Source organism: Ruditapes philippinarum, unplaced genomic scaffold (assembly GCF_026571515.1).
Source record: "Ruditapes philippinarum isolate M1 unplaced genomic scaffold, ASM2657151v2 ctg217_1_1_1_1, whole genome shotgun sequence".
Classification (NCBI taxonomy): Eukaryota; Metazoa; Mollusca; class Bivalvia; order Venerida; family Veneridae; genus Ruditapes; species Ruditapes philippinarum.
This window is the reverse complement of record NW_026860741.1, coordinates 390,283-407,991: the sequence shown is the minus strand read 5'-3', so window position 1 is coordinate 407,991 and position 17,709 is coordinate 390,283. Positions and strand designations below refer to the sequence as shown.

Sequence of the window (17,709 nt, the reverse complement as noted above, 5' to 3'; positions counted from 1 at the left end):
TTATCTTAGTAGAAAATGATGTTCAAAGGTTTTTACTAGTTTTAACTTTAGTGGCCCCTAAAATGGCCTAATCAAATTATTACAAGCAATGAAAGAGTACCGAAGAATGCATTTGGTTCTGGTGAGCTAAAAATAAACTTATTAAATTAATACAGATATTAATTTAAATATTATTAATCGATTTTAAATCAAAAATTCATCATTTATTGTAAGTATTTATTAATTCAATATATTTGAAATTTGACTTTGTTTATATTTTAAAGCGACCGTATTATAAACAGTTTTGAAACACAACAAACAGTAAGTTTATCCCAACCTGATGGTTTCTGCTGTCTGGTTTTTGGAATCATATGCCTTTGAAACCGATTCATCTGTTAGGAAAAAAACAACAACGCAAATATGTCATAAAAACAATCTTACATCGTTAATATAGAAATATATTTAAATCCTTTTTACGGAGTCAATGACTTTAAAACATCAAAACTTTCTCTGTTAGGATAATTATGTAAAATCATTAAAGTAAGACACTAAACAATAAGAAAGTCCACAATATAAGAAATGGAAATATATTTTTTTAAGTGAAGGAACTTACATTACTTATAAATTATAAAATTATAAGTATAAAACCTGAATTTGTTTGTTCACATTTCGTTGTCATGGGTTGTGTTGGTAATGGCTGTTGAATACGAAATGTATATATTAGATAATAATTTAGAAAAAAAAAACAAAAACAATACAGTTTATCTAATAGAAAATGATTACATTACTTTATTTTGAAAGGATATATATCATATAAAATCAAGATATTATTTACAATTGAAATATTACTAAATGATAGAAAACACTAAAGGATAATGTGTAATGCTTCTATTGCCTGTTTGGTCCGAAATATACGTTCGAAATGCTTCTTCTTTGTCCCAAATTCCATTCTTGCTAGTTGGTCTAAATGATCTTCCTGATGATAATCCATATCCGCCTGCCAAAATTTGATTGACTTTAAATTGTTAAACCATTATGAAATTGTTTAAAACATTTGCATTGTCAAAATGGACTCTGAGTCTAATAGGTAGTTTTCCCTCATCTGTTATTCGAAAAATGATGCGCATGCTCGAAGTCAATGGTTGTTAAAACTTTTTAATTGTAAAATAGATAAATACAGAATCCCTAAAGAAAGCCCAACACGGCAAAATTGAAAATGTTGCAGGCTCGGTTTGATTGAGCCTGTTCATTGACGGTACTGGAAAGTGCAAGTTACCGTCCACGCCCCCTAGCACCGGCTTAAGCAGAATTCAACATTTAACATGAACTGGTAAAATTTAGAATTTTGAAACATCCGCAGATGTGGATAAAATCAAAGAAACAGGAGTGATTATAGACTGTTGGATTATCAATAAATACTTTTTTGTTGATTTTAAGTTGTTTCAAAATTGAATGCTATTAATTATCATGAGTGAAACTCGTTCAAATTTAGGAAAAAGGAAGCGAGAGAATATCCCGATGGGATAAGTCCACTATACAAAGTATAAAAAGTGGCTGATAGTGAAGATTGCAGTGTAATAGAACGTTTTATGAAATAATAGAAGTACTTTTAACAAGCTGACTTAGAAGCTTATCTAAAATCACTATAATCTGTTTCTGGCTTGGAGTAAAATGAAACGGTCAATAAATGTGACATCACGATAATTGCTACTAATTTATTGTTGCACACAGGGAAACAACCGTGTGACGGATCTCTGCTCCGGTCAGTGATATATCAAGCAAAGTGAAAATAACTGACGCTAGCCGATGGAAGGAATACTTTAAAAACCCCGTTATTGAAAACTGTTTTAAATTTGACAATATTGAGCAAAAGATCGAGGTACTCCATACAAAGATGAATCCTGAAATTAAAATACAAACGTGTGTATGAATTACGGGAAATAACTCACAACAAACGTTACTTTACCGTCGGAATTGCAAATGATAATTAATACCGTGTAATTGGAAAGGGACGCATCGTAAAGAAAACGTCAGTCGACCCCATATCAATAGGACCCATTGTATAAGCCAGCTTCCGTTTTATCGAACATTACATTTAATATGTATCCACTTTAAATGTTGATGGTTGGACATAAATGAATACTCATTCCATCAAAAATATTATTGCATATGAAATCTGGCATAATTTGTATAAATAAAACTTATTTAAAAACACATAAAATATTGATCTGTAGGTTACCGATTTTATTAACATAACAACATGTTGACTCCTTTTAATGCAACCAAAGGGGGTGTTGGAATTTCCGTGTTTTTTTGATGATATTATTGTTGATGTTATTGACAAATCATACGATGGAATATTGTTATTCTTGTTCACACCATATCTAATTATTATAAAATCGTCGTCTACTCCATATACTAACCACCTGTAAACTCATCGGGGGGGGGGGGGGATGGCGCGGGGGGTAGTAACGCAACAGACTTTTACGCTCATTTACTCGCACATATTTATATTTATATTTTATCTGACAGGGAAGCTGTTGTCTTTGAGGTGCCATTCATTTAAAGATCCGGGATCTTCAGGACAAAATTTCTGACGCTTTAAATGACCTCTTTGATGAAGATTGAAACTCTTACGTCATATTCAGTTGTGGAAAATCTGTTGTTTGCTAAAATAGTGTCCCACACGACTGTTTTAACGCTTGCTATAACTTTGAAGTTATTTCCCTGCATCAATTCTTTAGTCTAATCGGTGAAACAAAGAAACATTCAGACGATCAAAAGTTACCTATAGACAGCAGAAAGGACTTTGTTCGAAACAGTTGAGTGAGAACCATGTTTATATCTCAGGCACTTTTATTTGAAATAGACATTTGCAAAAACTTGATACATTTGGAACTTTCACTGATATTTAAAGGAAATTGACTTTGTCAATAATGATATTCATTTGTGTAGATTTCTGTATAATAGTCTAAATGGAAAACTTTAAAACTCATTTAAGGCTATTTTGACGGATGCATAGTCTTGTGTAGTTTAGTTAAACGGTATGCTAACGTATACAAGGTGACAGCGGATCACCAACAATTTTGCGTACTTCATAAACAGTATCGCTGAAGGTTTAAAGACGCTTCACAAGGCTGTACAGTTAAATAATGATATACTTTGTTGTTTGTTTTATGCTGATGACATATTATTGTTGTCTCAGAATAAACAGGATATGCAAGACGTGTTAGATAATGTTCATGAATGGTGTCGGAAATGGTGATTTATTATTGATAATGAAAAGTCAAAGGTTGCCCATTTCAGAAATAAGGTAACTTAAGCTTTATTTGTTTTGTTTACGGATATGTATAAATATATTTGTGTCAATTTACAAGGGCACTTCGATGATACTCAAAGTGCCGAAATGTTCTCTTAATCTGGCGACCGAGCAGTAGGTGATTTTAAGTACTTAATTATACAGATGTTTGCTTTGACACATTTACTAAAATGTACTATTCATGTGTTGTTCCTGTAAGAGATTACCCTTCCTCTATTAGGGGCTTTAAATATTATAACAAAATCGATATGACGCAAAACAGAACGTTAAACTGAGCCTGCAATTTCGTGAAAATAATATCATAATGCACATGCTTTTAACATGAAGTTATTAAATACAAATATAACAACATATTTCTTCACTTGATTTTTACTTATCAAAATAAAACAAATTAACACAACATGACATCAACTGCTTATAATAACAGCTCCTTCCATAGGCCAAAATATAAAGCATTCCATAAGAGACGACGCCGCTCACCGGCGTCGCCAATTATATGACTGTGCATAAATTTGCACATATATAAGCAATAAATGGTGATATGGATTGATTTTCCACTAACAACAGACGTTGCATTAACATTTTACTTTTTTGGAATCGACTTGTAAATATGCAGGTCGATAGACGTTCTTAACACATGTTCTCCTAAGACAAGAATTGTTTCGGAAAGAAAACATGGTGCCATGGAATAAAGACTATATTGCAACAAAATCAAATGCCACATTTCTATGAAAACTAGTTACCTGTATTCTAAAAGATGGTGAAGATGCATTGCTTAAAAATAAAACGGATTGGCATAATATTGTTAGAATGTTGCCAAACTTAACACATACGAGGGTTGTCCCAAAAGTCCGTGACAAATTTTATAGACGGTTCATTTTTAACGCCATTAGATAATAATTCACACATATAACAATTAAGTTTAGTATTAAACATTACAACAAATTATTTACAGAAAATTTACTCCAGTTACTTAGAAAAATTCAGTATTAACGACACTGGTTTGAGTTGCAAGTCAAATAATTTGCATTTTGTTATGAATAAGCTAAAATTAATTACGAATATTTCAAATATCTGATGATGTGTCTGCACAATGTGACGTTGACTCTCTCTGCTGCCATGTTAACATCATCTCAATTTTTTTTAGAAACGAACAAGTAACGGATAAATGAAAATATCTCATAAAAAAAGAAAAATTAAAATGGCGTAGTTCGAAGAATTTGCGGCGCAGTGAACAGGTCACTAAGGTTTTGTGACTATTTCGAGATGTCTGCACTACCAAAAGCGAACATAAAGAAAACACGACTCTGAAGACCGATTTACGTCCCCTATTTCCTACAGCTAAAAACAGGTGCAACAAATCCGGAAGTTCGCGTATAGCAAAAACTAATGTTTGCCATCCAAACATTCAACAGACATTAACAAACACTTGATTTAAGTCTGTAATTGACGATGTATTGGTAAAGCTGCATCATTATTGCGTTGAAAGCCATCGAGAATATTTGAGAAAGGCGCTTTATATAGATTTAACGCCGTCCTTGACGTTTGACGTGCACCTCGATTCACATAGTTGCCATTATATTGGCAGCATATTTTTGTTGTTTGTTGATAGTTTTCTATGCAAGTATGTGAAAACGTTTAAATTATATGGGTTTATAACTTATCAAAATATCAAATTCGTACCTATTTTATTTATTATGAAAAATTCTGAAGGATGCTTCGTAACAGCGGTGAAATTTTGAAAATGCCCATGTATAGCGACGTCTGATCACAATTCGGCGCAACGCAATGTGTATCAGTCTGTCTCAAGGTTTCTTGCCTGAAATGGCACAAACGATTTTTTGATGGGTGAACAGAAGAACAGTCCAGATTTTGCATCTGTTTCCTTATTTGAAATACCAATTAGGAGGTCACAGGTTCGAAAGCACTTTAGCGAACTCAGCCATGAAATTCTACTATTGTGGAGTACATTGAAGCAAGACTATTTTGGATACGTTTCCGATAAATGGGTCGCCCGACATCGAAAGTGCTTCGCGAAACACGGAGAATGCTTTGAAAAACATTAAAAAAAATTCATGTCGTCATGAAGTTTATGACAGCGTGCGCCAGTTATATATAGATAGCATTCTTTAGATTTTGATAGCTCGGTCAACTTCGGAGGTATTTTGTATCAATTTCTATTTCGAATAGACTTTTCCTTTGCTGGATTATTCTATAGTGTTAAAATTGTTGTGTAACAGATTTTCTCTACGATATTTTGGAACAACCCTCGCAGATAAGAATTAAATGTGTAAAATCAGCATATAAATAAATAAACGAAAGAAATAGACACACAAATATGATACATTTTGCACAAGATATGTACAAAGATGCCTTAGGCTAATGAAATACAAGAACTGAACTGTAAGCTATTTAATATTTTGTAAATGTAATAATTATCGTCTCAAATAATTTATAACTTTATTATAATATATAATACATTAGGAACATGTTATATTTAATCAGGAATATTTCGGTAATCACTCTTTAAAGCCAATATACGTACCCATTTTTAAATTCCAAGGACATGATACCATATCTTGTGATTCATGTGTTATCGCACTTGAATTTCTTTAATCCAGGGGTAAGCAAGGAATTTACTAATTCCAAGATAAGAAAGGAAATTATTTATCATTTTGTAAAACGCTAGTACTATTATTTAAGGCGCACGTGGTTTATCTTCGTACTAAACATGTATATAATAGATTTCCCATTGTAACAAAGTACTGGTTAAAAATGATAGAAAATGAAATATACAGCTCAAAACAGTATATAAGCAGGTTTAAGATTTTCTATAAAAAAATTTTAATGTTTAAAAGCTATTGAATGATACATTGGTATGTGTATTTGATAGCTTTTCTTTAATATGTATTATATGATTGAGATGTCGTATAATCGGATTCATTGTGAACAAAATGGCATAGTACTATCGAACGTATTTCTTATTTATATACATAAACCGTGATATAATAATACGTAGCTCTGAGCTAATTATTTTGATGACTTAGATTCTGTTTTCGTATAGTAAGAATAAGGTCCTTGAGAATAAAAACGGGCATTATATTAATTTTACAAAGGGAATTGTAATTATTCATACGTTTAAAATCATTATCCATTTCATTTGAATATACGTTTGATTTGCAGAAAATCAAATTAAAAAACTAGTATGTTTATGAATTGGTCAAAATAGTCAACACAAATTAATTCAAATTATCCAAATTTTTGATAAAGGCATATATATAATTATCGTTTAGATATGTAATTTATCAGAGATAACCAGCAATGACTTTGTATTGTAAATATTGTTATCATTGGCTTGGGACTAATATCAATTAATAAAGTGTCATTACCATTGCGATTAAATGAGTGTGTTTGGACTCAATTAAATGTACGTCAACAATCTATTTACTCCCTTACTAGAAGTTTATTAGTAGATTCCTTTCAGGACCCTCAATATCGATCTAAAACGATGGTGAAAACTTAAAATAACGGAAAAAACGAAACTTCACAGGAAACATGTAGAATGTACGATGATGAAAAAATGAAAACATCATAGTTATCAAGTTTCCATTATCGTGCTTTTGTTGTTTTTTCATCGTCATCCCTTCGTTGTTTTGATATTTCCGTCTTTTCACCATTGTAATATCGGCTTTTCGAGGTTATCCGTTAGTGTAACGATAGTTTTAACTGGCGCTTTATGTACAAAGACAAAACTTTTAAAGGCTAAACAAGACTACAGGGTTAAGCAAAAACACCTGAGATGGGTTGACCAATACTTAAACAGAATTCAATCAGTAATTGTTATTTTCACCATGCAAACATTTGCTAGTAACGGGTGGAAGAAACGGATACAAAGCGAACTTTTTGACTAACAACACGACGAATATGATGCACACGTGGATTGATCAAAACAGGTCATGAACCAAACAAGGACGACCCTTATTTACTCCCCAGAGCTGAGTTACTGTGACGGAAGCATGGGTATGAATGCAACTTACCAAATCAGATGAGGGCGAAACGGCAAATGATTTAATAAATTATATGCAGTATTGACAAATCATTTGCGAACCCATCGCAGTGACATTTGCATATCGTTACATTCGATTCAACTGTTCTTTTTACAATTTACGTTTATAACAGTTAACAAATTAGCAGTATGGATTTAAAGTATTTGAGGTGTCCAAATATAACCTTATTTTCGACGTTGCTGTACATCAGCAGACCGTTTTCACCGCATATAGCTCTCAACGAATATCAATTGTCTGGGAGTTTTATTCGTAGACACCTAACAACAGCTGTAACGCATATAGCTCCAAACAAATGTGAGCTAAATATTAAGTTAGTTGAGGTGTATCTGTTTTTATACACATATATTTTCTTTTTAATCACAGATCATCATCATCATCCTCGTCATAATCATAATCATCATCATCATCATCAATAGCAGCCAATCATCAACATTATAGTCATCGTGTTAGCGTGAGCTATTAGTATCCAAAAGGGATACAATATGTCGTCAACTATCTTCTCTTGTCTGAAACTACTGAGCAGATTTACTTCAAATTTGGTCTGTAGCATCCTTGTGACAGTCACACTTGAATTTGCTCATGTCATTCCAATTGGCCCCTTTTAGGGGTCAGCAGAGGTACAAATAGAAAAATCTTTAAAATCTTCTTCTACAGAACTAATGGATGGATGATCACCAAACTTTGTCTGTAGCATTCTTGATTAGTCTTTTATCAAGTTTGCTCGACATATGAATTTGATTGGCTCCTTTAAGGGGCCGCTAATAAAAGGGGCCGCTAAAGCTTAAAATAGAAAAAGCCTTTGATCGTCTTTTTCTACAGAACTAATACATTGATGATCACCAAACTGTGTATGTAGCATTCTTATGTAGTCATTTATCAAGTTTGCTAATATTGATTTGATTGGCCACTTTTAGGGGTCTCTAGAGCTAAAAATAGACAAACCTTTAAACATCTTCTACTACAAAACTAATCAATGGATGATCACCAAACTTTGTCTGTAGCATTCTTGAGTAGTGTTTTATCAAGTTTGCTCATATTCATTTGATTGGTCACTGTTTGGGGCTGCTCAAGCTAAAAATAGAAATACCGATAACTGTCTATTTCTAGAGAACTAATTGATGGATTATCACCAAACTTTGTCTGTAACATTCTTGGGTAGTCTTTTATCAAGTTTGCTAATATTATATTGATTAGCCAATTTTAGGGGTCTCTATGGCTAAAAATAGAAAAAAAACCTTTAAAATCTTCTCCTAAAGAACAGAACTGATGGATGGATGATCATCAAACTTTGTCGGTAGCATTCTAGGTTAGTGTTTGATTATGTTTGTTCATATTTGATTGGCCCCTTTTAGGGACCGCTTAATCTCAAAAATATTTAATACCTTTAAATGTCTATTTCTTCAGAACTAATGGATGGATGATCACCAAACTTTGTCTGAAGCATTGTCGGGTAGTCTTTTATCACGTTTTAGGGGCCTCTAAAATTAAAAATAGATATACATTTAAACGTCTATTGCTACAGAACTAATAGATGGATGATACCCAAACTTTGTATGTTGCATTATTGGGTAGTCTTTTATCAAGTTTGCTCATATTAAGTTGATTGGCCCCTTTGAGGCGCCGCTGAAATTAAAAACACAAAATCGTTTAAACCTCCTCTCCTACAGAACTAATCAATTGATGATCACCAAACTTTGTCTGTAGCATTCTTGGGTACTCTTTTACTAAGTTTGCTTATATTAATTTGATTAGCCCCTTTTAGGGGCCACTAAAGCTAAAAATAGAAAAGACCTTCGAACATTATTTCCTACTGAAATAATTGATAGATGATCACCAAACTTTGTAGCATTCTGAGGTAGTCTTTTATCAAGTTTGCTCATATTAATTTAATTAGCCCCATTTAAGCTAAAGCCTAAATACCCCTGGTCATGGCATTTCCTCAAATAGTTTTAACATATTCTATTTAAACATATTCTATGCCCAAATTTAATATTATAATATATTGACGTTCCAACAATGAAAAGCAGTTATTTCTGGTGAGAGACATAGGGTCATCATGGCCCTCTTGTTTACATTATTATCGAAAATACCAATCAATCATCATAATCATTATCATCAACATCAGCAGCAGTGGTAGCAATACCTCCACCATCATCATCATAATCGTCTACATCAACAACAACAATAGCGACGGCAACAAAACAGTCGAATCTGAAGCATCATCATTGTTAACACCAGTAGCAGCGGTATAAATACATCTGCATTATTAAAACCACCAGTATATTATTATCATCAGCATAATTATCATCTTAGTTTTTAGAAAATATGATTCAGAGAAAGGCCAGGTTGCATTTGTGTACCAAATATAACGAGGTTGTGATGTTACGAAAATTGTCTACCAATGACCATAAATGTCGAACATTTAACTAAGTCAGTAAACAGGAGGTGGATGACCTGTAGACCTGAAATCCTGTTAATGCTGTGTACAAAATATCAAGAGACTGTGATAAAAAGTTGCAGAGAAAAATGTTATGAAAATTTCCAACCATTGACAATTAATGTTGAAAATTAAACTAAGTCGGTAAACATGAAAGGGATGAGCGACATATTGAATCCCACGGTATGGGTCCACGCGTTAATGCTGTATCCATTATATCAATATGTTTAATTGGTTGCTGAGATAACTGTTAATAAATATTTTTCCCAACCGCCGGCCACCCGACATTCACAATTCTTGAACCCGTGCTACCCATCATGAAATAAGTAAAAGACTATTACTCTGACAAAAATCATTGAACAGGAAAATTCTGACGTTATGCACAACTGAAGACTTGGTACTGATCATTCTTGTAATGTTTGGATGAAACTGCAACAGTAGTTTTTAGGCGATGTCCGGTTAAGTTTTGTGACGGACGGACGGACTGTCTGACGGACGACGGAGACGTGACCCCATAATGTCAACACTACTTCGTACTCCGTACAGGCGACACAAAAATGATATTGAAAATTAAAACCCAATCCATGAAGGCAGAATAGGTGGGCTTTTCCACAGGTTTGCATGATATATAATTAGCAAAACTAACAGAACAAAATCATTTAAATAGAAAATATTGATAAAGAACAATAAAATAGTCAGATCAATCTTACTTCTTCTTTGATGATTTCTACAAAATTATTTGGAAAGACACCTGTTCGACCATTCAATTCCCCCTTCCACCATCCATTATCTAAACATTTATCTACAATATTTATAGTCTCCCCTTCAAGCAGAGTAAGTTCATCCTCATATTCAGCCGGATACGAGAACCGAACAATTGCCTTCTCCATTGCCTTTGTTTCTGTAACAAAATAAAAAATTCCACTGTAGATCATTTATAATTTTAATATATACATTATTGTGTACGTTATTTATTTTATATAAATCACAGTTACCATATGTTTGATATGTTAAAATTGCTGTATATCCTGTAAATAATTTGCACAACAGATTTGGTGTTGGGTTTAACATTGTAATAACACAAACGTTGACTTTCCAGCTTAAATTATGAAGGACGACCTCAATTGCCCCCCCCCCCCTCTGTGAATCATTTTAGGTACAAGCAGGCATTTGAGTAGAACCACCATTATCTTCCTCAGATGAAAAAATCCCTAATCCCTGGCGGAATTTAAATCTTCAGCGGCAAGTAATTTGAAGCCAATAACTTTTTACTAGCAGGTATCATTATTTAAAGAGATATCATCACAAACAAAAATCATTTTCAGAAAAAACAAAACAAACAATATAAAAGCATGTATAAAATACTAAAAATGGAAAATAAAATGTACCGCATGGAAATAAAAATAAATAGTTAAATATCATGGAGTCACATAAAGTGATTCATTGTTTAAGAGGACGGATACTATAAACCAAAGGATATTATGTATTAGATCAAATCGTGACCTACCTTTAACTTACAGGTAAGTCTTGCTTAATCTATCAATTAAATATATAAACTGTGCTGTACATGTATACATTATCATAATGGCTCAAATATAACTGTTTACCCTGCTAAACTTGTGTATTTGAGTTGTCCTGCTTTCAACTGGGACAATCCAATAATAGTATTAAGCAGTCATAAGGAAACAATTGTGTGACAACAGATATATATGCTTGCTGACATTGTACAGGCAGTACTGGCGTGTTGTTTCTTTTATAAATTCACAAAACATTCAAATATATTTTTAATTTATAAAGATTTTTTTGGGACACGGACACGGAGTTAATTGTTTGTAACTGTTGAAGAGCAAAACTTTTAATCCATCCAAGAAGCTTCAAAAACGTGATTTCGAATCATGACAAAACTGCATGATTTTACAGAATGCTTAACGTGTACATAAAGTCAGGAGGGTATACACATCTGAGCAATAGACAAGACACTATCCACTTTGATAGGATTCACAATTTAAACAGTTATATATTATATTTAATTCTAAACAATGAGCAACCCCAGTTTTACACCACGACAAGTCTTGTCCATAAATTTAAACATGGTAATGGAGAAACATTAAACAAAACAGCATGCATATATATTCAAATAATAATTCTTTATTAACCATGAGAGAGTCAAGACAACAATCACAACATAAAACTGTGCAAATTAACTATATAAATTCGTACAAAAACAAATCCAACAAGATCACACTGAAATAAATTCATAATTATACAATTTGTACTTTTGAAACATGTCAGATTGTTTTGTTTCCTAGTAAATATGGACATTTCATAATAAATGATCAACTGGAAATGATTTCACTGTCACGACATTTATGTCTACTTCAGCTACAGTGTTCGTGCATTGCTGATATATTTCAGTCATACTCATTTCTTACTTAACTCGTGTTGAATTGACCATTAAGAGTTCGTGCAGAGCTTTAATTACATGACAGTTCAACCATGACCCACCAGGTAAGAGTCAGGCCATACAAGCTTACACCTTCAGCATAGTTTTTTGATATGAAATCACTTAAGAAAAGTTATGAACAATGTTTAATCTAAAACAAGAAACGTTCATTACCAAAATTCAGTTTTGTAAGATTCAAAATGTTTCTAAATTCAAAATTTCACCATTTTCGTGTTTAATATTGAATTCTGCTTACGCCAGTGCTAGGGGGTGTGGACGGTATCTTGCACTTTCCAGTATTTTCCATGAACAGGCTCTTACCAGTACCTTCCATGAACAGGCTCAATCAAACCGAACCTTATGTTTAAGCTTTTATTAGGGATTTTGTTTTTCTCTGTTTCGTACAAGTTTTAATTCTACAGTTTAAACAAATAAAGACAATATTCCTAGTGATTTGCTCGAACCTTTAATCATCATCCAGGGAGTGGATCTTGCTGCGATATGTTTTAACTGCATGAAAGCTTGTGGCAAGGATGACTTGCCAGTGCAACAAAACTGACCTTCAAAGACTCGCTAGCAGCATGATCAAACTTATCCTACTGACAATCTTTGCATTTTCAGCATTTTAATACTTAAACCCCTAAAAAATAAATAGCAATTATAGACAGTTCCATATTCAGGACATGTTAAGTCCGTTATAGTAATTAAGAAGTGTAAGGAAAGTGGAGTATCAATCAAAGCCTGAGAAAATGATTTCAATTATTAAAGTCATAAGCTTAGAATATATATCTTAATTTTTAGTATTGTGTACATACATTCTTGAAACACTTCTCCTAATAAAAAATGCATTGTTGCCAGATATCATGACTCTGGACATAGGTATAAAGTACAAAAAATAATTTGATAAATGACTTGGGTAATCAGTGCTCTTTCACAATATGTTTTAATTTTAATTCAACAATGAAATGGAGCTGTGTTTTGAACGTATGAATTACCATGTAAACTGTTAAAACATTAAATTCCTTATTAGATAAGTAATGAATGAATGATAATTTTTTTTGGTAAAAAAAAATTATATTTCTTATAAAAAACATATTTCCTCATTAACATCCCTTTAATCCATGACTCAATTGACATTGTGTTTGTTTTCTTTCCAAAGCTTATACATAATCAAAATACGTATTTCCCCAAATGATCATTCACTAAAATAATAGTTTTATATATATTTGAAAGTTTTAATGATCAAAAGTGCAGAGTGACCTTCGAATTCTATTCAAATGGAACCAAATCATCACACCACCTCGCCAGAGGAAACAAAATAAATAAAAAAGAATAAATATATAATAGAAAATATCGTTCAAATAAACGTAACGACTAGAAAAATATCACCTTAAAAACGAAGACTGTACTTTAAGACATTCCGTATTTTTGTCAAATATACGATACACTGCTAATGTACGGATTCTTGTTTTTAAAAAATCGCATTTAAGACCATTACGGACTTTTTCTTTTAAGCCCGTATATGAATGAAAAACAGAGTTTTTGAAATATACGCAAAAATATCGTATAACTTTAGAATACGGATATTCGTATATCACAAAATACAGATTCAATTTTTAAAATGATTTGTAATGCTCTAATTGTGCTGCATTCTTAAACAGTGTCAGTACCAAAACGAGACAATAAAAAAAGGTAAATGTCTTGTTTATTATAGTGTCACCCCTACTGAAAGCGCCAGCCATTTTTCACTTGTGAGACACCTCATCATGCAATGAACTATGGGGCTCGCACATTCGACCTCCTGATCCGAAGGCTGACGCCTTAACCGCTAGGCCAACGGTACCGGACAATTGGTGTATTAAAAGAGCACCGCTAGGCGGAGCATTATATGCCCGAAAGTGATTTTTTAGTGAAGATGAAGCATTTGTAAGACATGAGAATTAAATAAAGTATTACTTCCTTAAAATAACAATCCTCCTTAGAAGTTTCAATATTGTGGTCCAAATGGAACTAAAGTTATGCCCTAGAAACTGTTTTCAATTCTAAGGTAATATTGACCTTGACTTTGTCACCCCAAAATCAATCGGGGTTTTCTACCCACTATGGACAATCATCCTATGAAGTTTGAATATTGTGGGCTAAATGGAAATTAAGTTATGTTCAAGAAACTGTTTTCAATTTCTAAGTAATAGTGACCTTGACATTTGACCTTGTGACCCCAAAATCAATAGGGATATTCTACCCAATATGGACAATCATCCTATGAAGTTTGAACACTGTGTGCCAAAAAGAACTTTAATTATGCTCTGGAAACTGTTTTTAGTTTTAAGTTTATAGTGACCTTGACCTTTGACTTTATTACCCCAAAATCAAATGGGGTCTTCTTCCCAATATGAACAATAATCCTATGAAGTTTGAACACTGTGGACCAAATGGAACTTAAGTTATGCTCTGGAAACTGTTTTCAGTTTTAAGGTAATAGTTACCTTGACCTTTGACCTTGTGACCCCGAAATCAATAGGGGTCTTCTACCCAATATGGACAATCATCCTATGAAGTTTGAACACTGTGGGCCAAATGGAAATTAAGTTATGCTCTGGAAACTGTTTTCAGTTTAAGGTCATAGTGACCTTGACCTTTTACGTTATGACCCCAAAATCAATAGGGGTCTTCAACCCAATATGGACAATCATTCTATGAAGTTTGAACACTGTAGGCCAAATGGAACTTAAGTTATGCTCAAGAAACTGTTTTCAATTTCTAAGTAATTGTGACCTTGTGACCCAAAAATCAATAAGGGTCTTTTACCCAATATGGACAATCATCCTATGAAGTTTGAACTCTGTGGGCCAAATGACACCTAAGTTATGCTCCAGAAACTGTTTTCAGTTTTAAGGTCAAAGTGACCTTGACCTTTGACCTTATGACCCCAAACTCAATAGGGGTCTTTTACCAAATATGGACAATCATCCAATGAAGTTTGAACATTGTATGCAAAATGGAACCTAAGTTATGCTCAAGAAACTGTTTTCAGTTTTAAGGTCATAGTGGCCTTGACATTTAACCTTCTGACCCCAAAATCAATAGGGGTCTTCTACCCAATATGGACAATCATTCTATGAAATTTGAACACTGTAGGCTAAATGGAACTTAAGTTATGCTCCGGAAACTGTTTTCAGTTTTAAGGTCATAGTGGCCTTGACCTTTAACCTTCTGACCCCAAAATCAATAGGGGTCTTTTACCCAATATAACCATTTACCAATTGAAGTTTGAACACTGTTGGCCAAATGGAACCTAAGTTTTGCTCCAGAAACTGTTTTCAGTTCTAAGGTAATAGTGACCTTGACCTTTGACCTTGTGACCCCAAAATCAATAGGGGTCTTCTACCCAATATGGACAATCATCCTATGAAGTTTGAATATTGTGGGCCAAATGCTACTCAAGTTATGTTCCGGAAACCAAATTGCTTACGGACGGACAGACGGACGGACGGAAGCTCTCACAGGACAGTTATTATGTTGCTTCTCTATTGTTCTCTCTATTGTTCTTTTTAGCCACACAAAAGAAAATAGTCACATAAAAGCATAACGGAATGAATGACATCAAAGAGATAGAACAGTTCCCTATTGTCCCTCTAGCCACATAATTACTCTCCTGTGAGTGCGGACGGACAGACGGACGGACGCCAGGGAGTTTACCATATTATGTCAGAAATTCTTTCGGGCATATAAAAAAAAACAAACGCACTATTGCCGAACAGATATAACTACTGCAAATAGTAGACTGAAGGAAATGTATATGGAGATACGCCATTTTTCACAATATATTTACGCCTGTATGATACACTAACCATATCGAAAATGTCCCTAACATGTTGGGCACATTGTTGTCATCTGTGGCACTATGAGCAAAAAAAATATATATGATTAAAATGATTGGACCCAGGTATGAAAGAGAGCAAGTCATAGATTTGGCATGATTATCTTATGTTTATCCTTGACACGACAATCAATCTAACTACACTGCTACGACTCGTAAAATCAGGCAGGCCATAACACTTACAGAGTGTTTGTGGTAATGTTAAACAAAACATGAACACGCATACACGCACACGCAAACACATTTGTGCTTCTTTAAATAACCAAATAAATTTTGTTGGTTATTCAGGATCGATACTTTTGATTTGAATATCTTAAGCCGTATATAAAGTTATAAGAAACACTGTACGGCGACTTTGAAGTAAAATTTTCTTTTCTTTAATGTTATAACTACAATTTCTAATATTTCAAACTAAACTAGTTGGCGTACAATTTAAACAAATGAATGTTCTAATTAAGTTAAGTATTAACAGTGTTTTCCTGTTATCGTTGTTTAAACTATCGTATGTTTTCAAGAAATATTTTGACGAAAACAGTATGAAAAAGGATTTCATTAAATGAAAAAAAAATCAATTACATGCACATAACATTTTGTAAACGTTTATCTCAAAAATATCTATGACTTCTTCCTGAACGCATGAGTTTGAATATAAATATTGACCATGTTGTCCTGTTATTGCGGCTTAAATCGGTAAAACGTCATGTATCTTTAACAAATAAATAGAGTAAAACAGTATATGAAAAGGAATGCAAAAATATATAAAAATCAATGAATACACCTTGTTACATACCTTGTGTGTTTTGTCGAGTTAAAAGTCATTTACATCTGTCTCTTCTTCTTGTTTCAATGTGAGTTTCAACAATCTATTAAGACGATAAGTATCATAAATCACAACATCACCGTATGGAACGTGTCACAGTATCGCGCTTTCCGGTCACAGTATAGAATATTAAGATCGATGATAATTTGTGAGAAAGACAATGTGATTTTTATCTCTATCAAAACAAAAATAAATTTCTGAAAGACGTGTTCGTGATTTGATTATAAGGAACTGGCATCTAGTCATATTTTTCATCAGACCCTGCATCGCAGTATTATTTCTATTTTGGCTCTTAATGTCCAGATTTCAAAGTTTATAAAATCGAATAGAGCGACGATTAATATTTTTCTTCCAGTTAGACATTATGAAAGCGTAACTGTATAATAAAACTTACAAAATTTTAATTATTTGTGTTTAGAAAAGATAACAATAGGTCAAGACTTGAACCTATTTTCCTTTACGTCAAACGCCTGTAAAAAAACAACAACAAACAAAAACTTTTTACAGTATAAACCAAGCGATATAGAGATTAAACTGCGGTGAAGGGTCTGGAGAAATACATAACTAGATGGTGGATAAAGTTCCTTACAAGCGACGCACAAAACAATTTTAAGAAACCTGTTGTTGTACGGGCCAAAATAAAAGTAAACCTACATCTTTAAAATTATATACTGTAACCGGAAAGCGTTCAACTGAAACTTGTTCCCTACGGTGATCACTCTACATAACAAATAAAGGTCAGATGCATATAGATTATGCGTGTT

General features: G+C 33.1%; 1 protein-coding gene across 1 annotated transcript in view; it reads right to left on the bottom strand.

Annotated features, from left to right (window-relative positions):
* The window catches only part of LOC132713234 (guanylate-binding protein 1-like), a 41,960-nt gene extending 24,651 nt beyond the window's left edge, over positions 1-17,309 (bottom strand). Inside the window, exons 1-5 of the mRNA XM_060695730.1 lie at positions 16,916-17,309; positions 10,513-10,703; positions 875-976; positions 628-676; positions 317-371 (exon numbers count right to left, since the gene is read on the bottom strand). Of these exons, the coding sequence (XP_060551713.1) occupies positions 317-371; positions 628-676; positions 875-976; positions 10,513-10,692 (386 nt within the window). The 5' untranslated portion in view covers positions 10,693-10,703; positions 16,916-17,309. The remainder of the gene's footprint in view (positions 1-316; positions 372-627; positions 677-874; positions 977-10,512; positions 10,704-16,915) is intronic.
* Between the last annotated feature and the right edge of the window lie 400 nt (positions 17,310-17,709).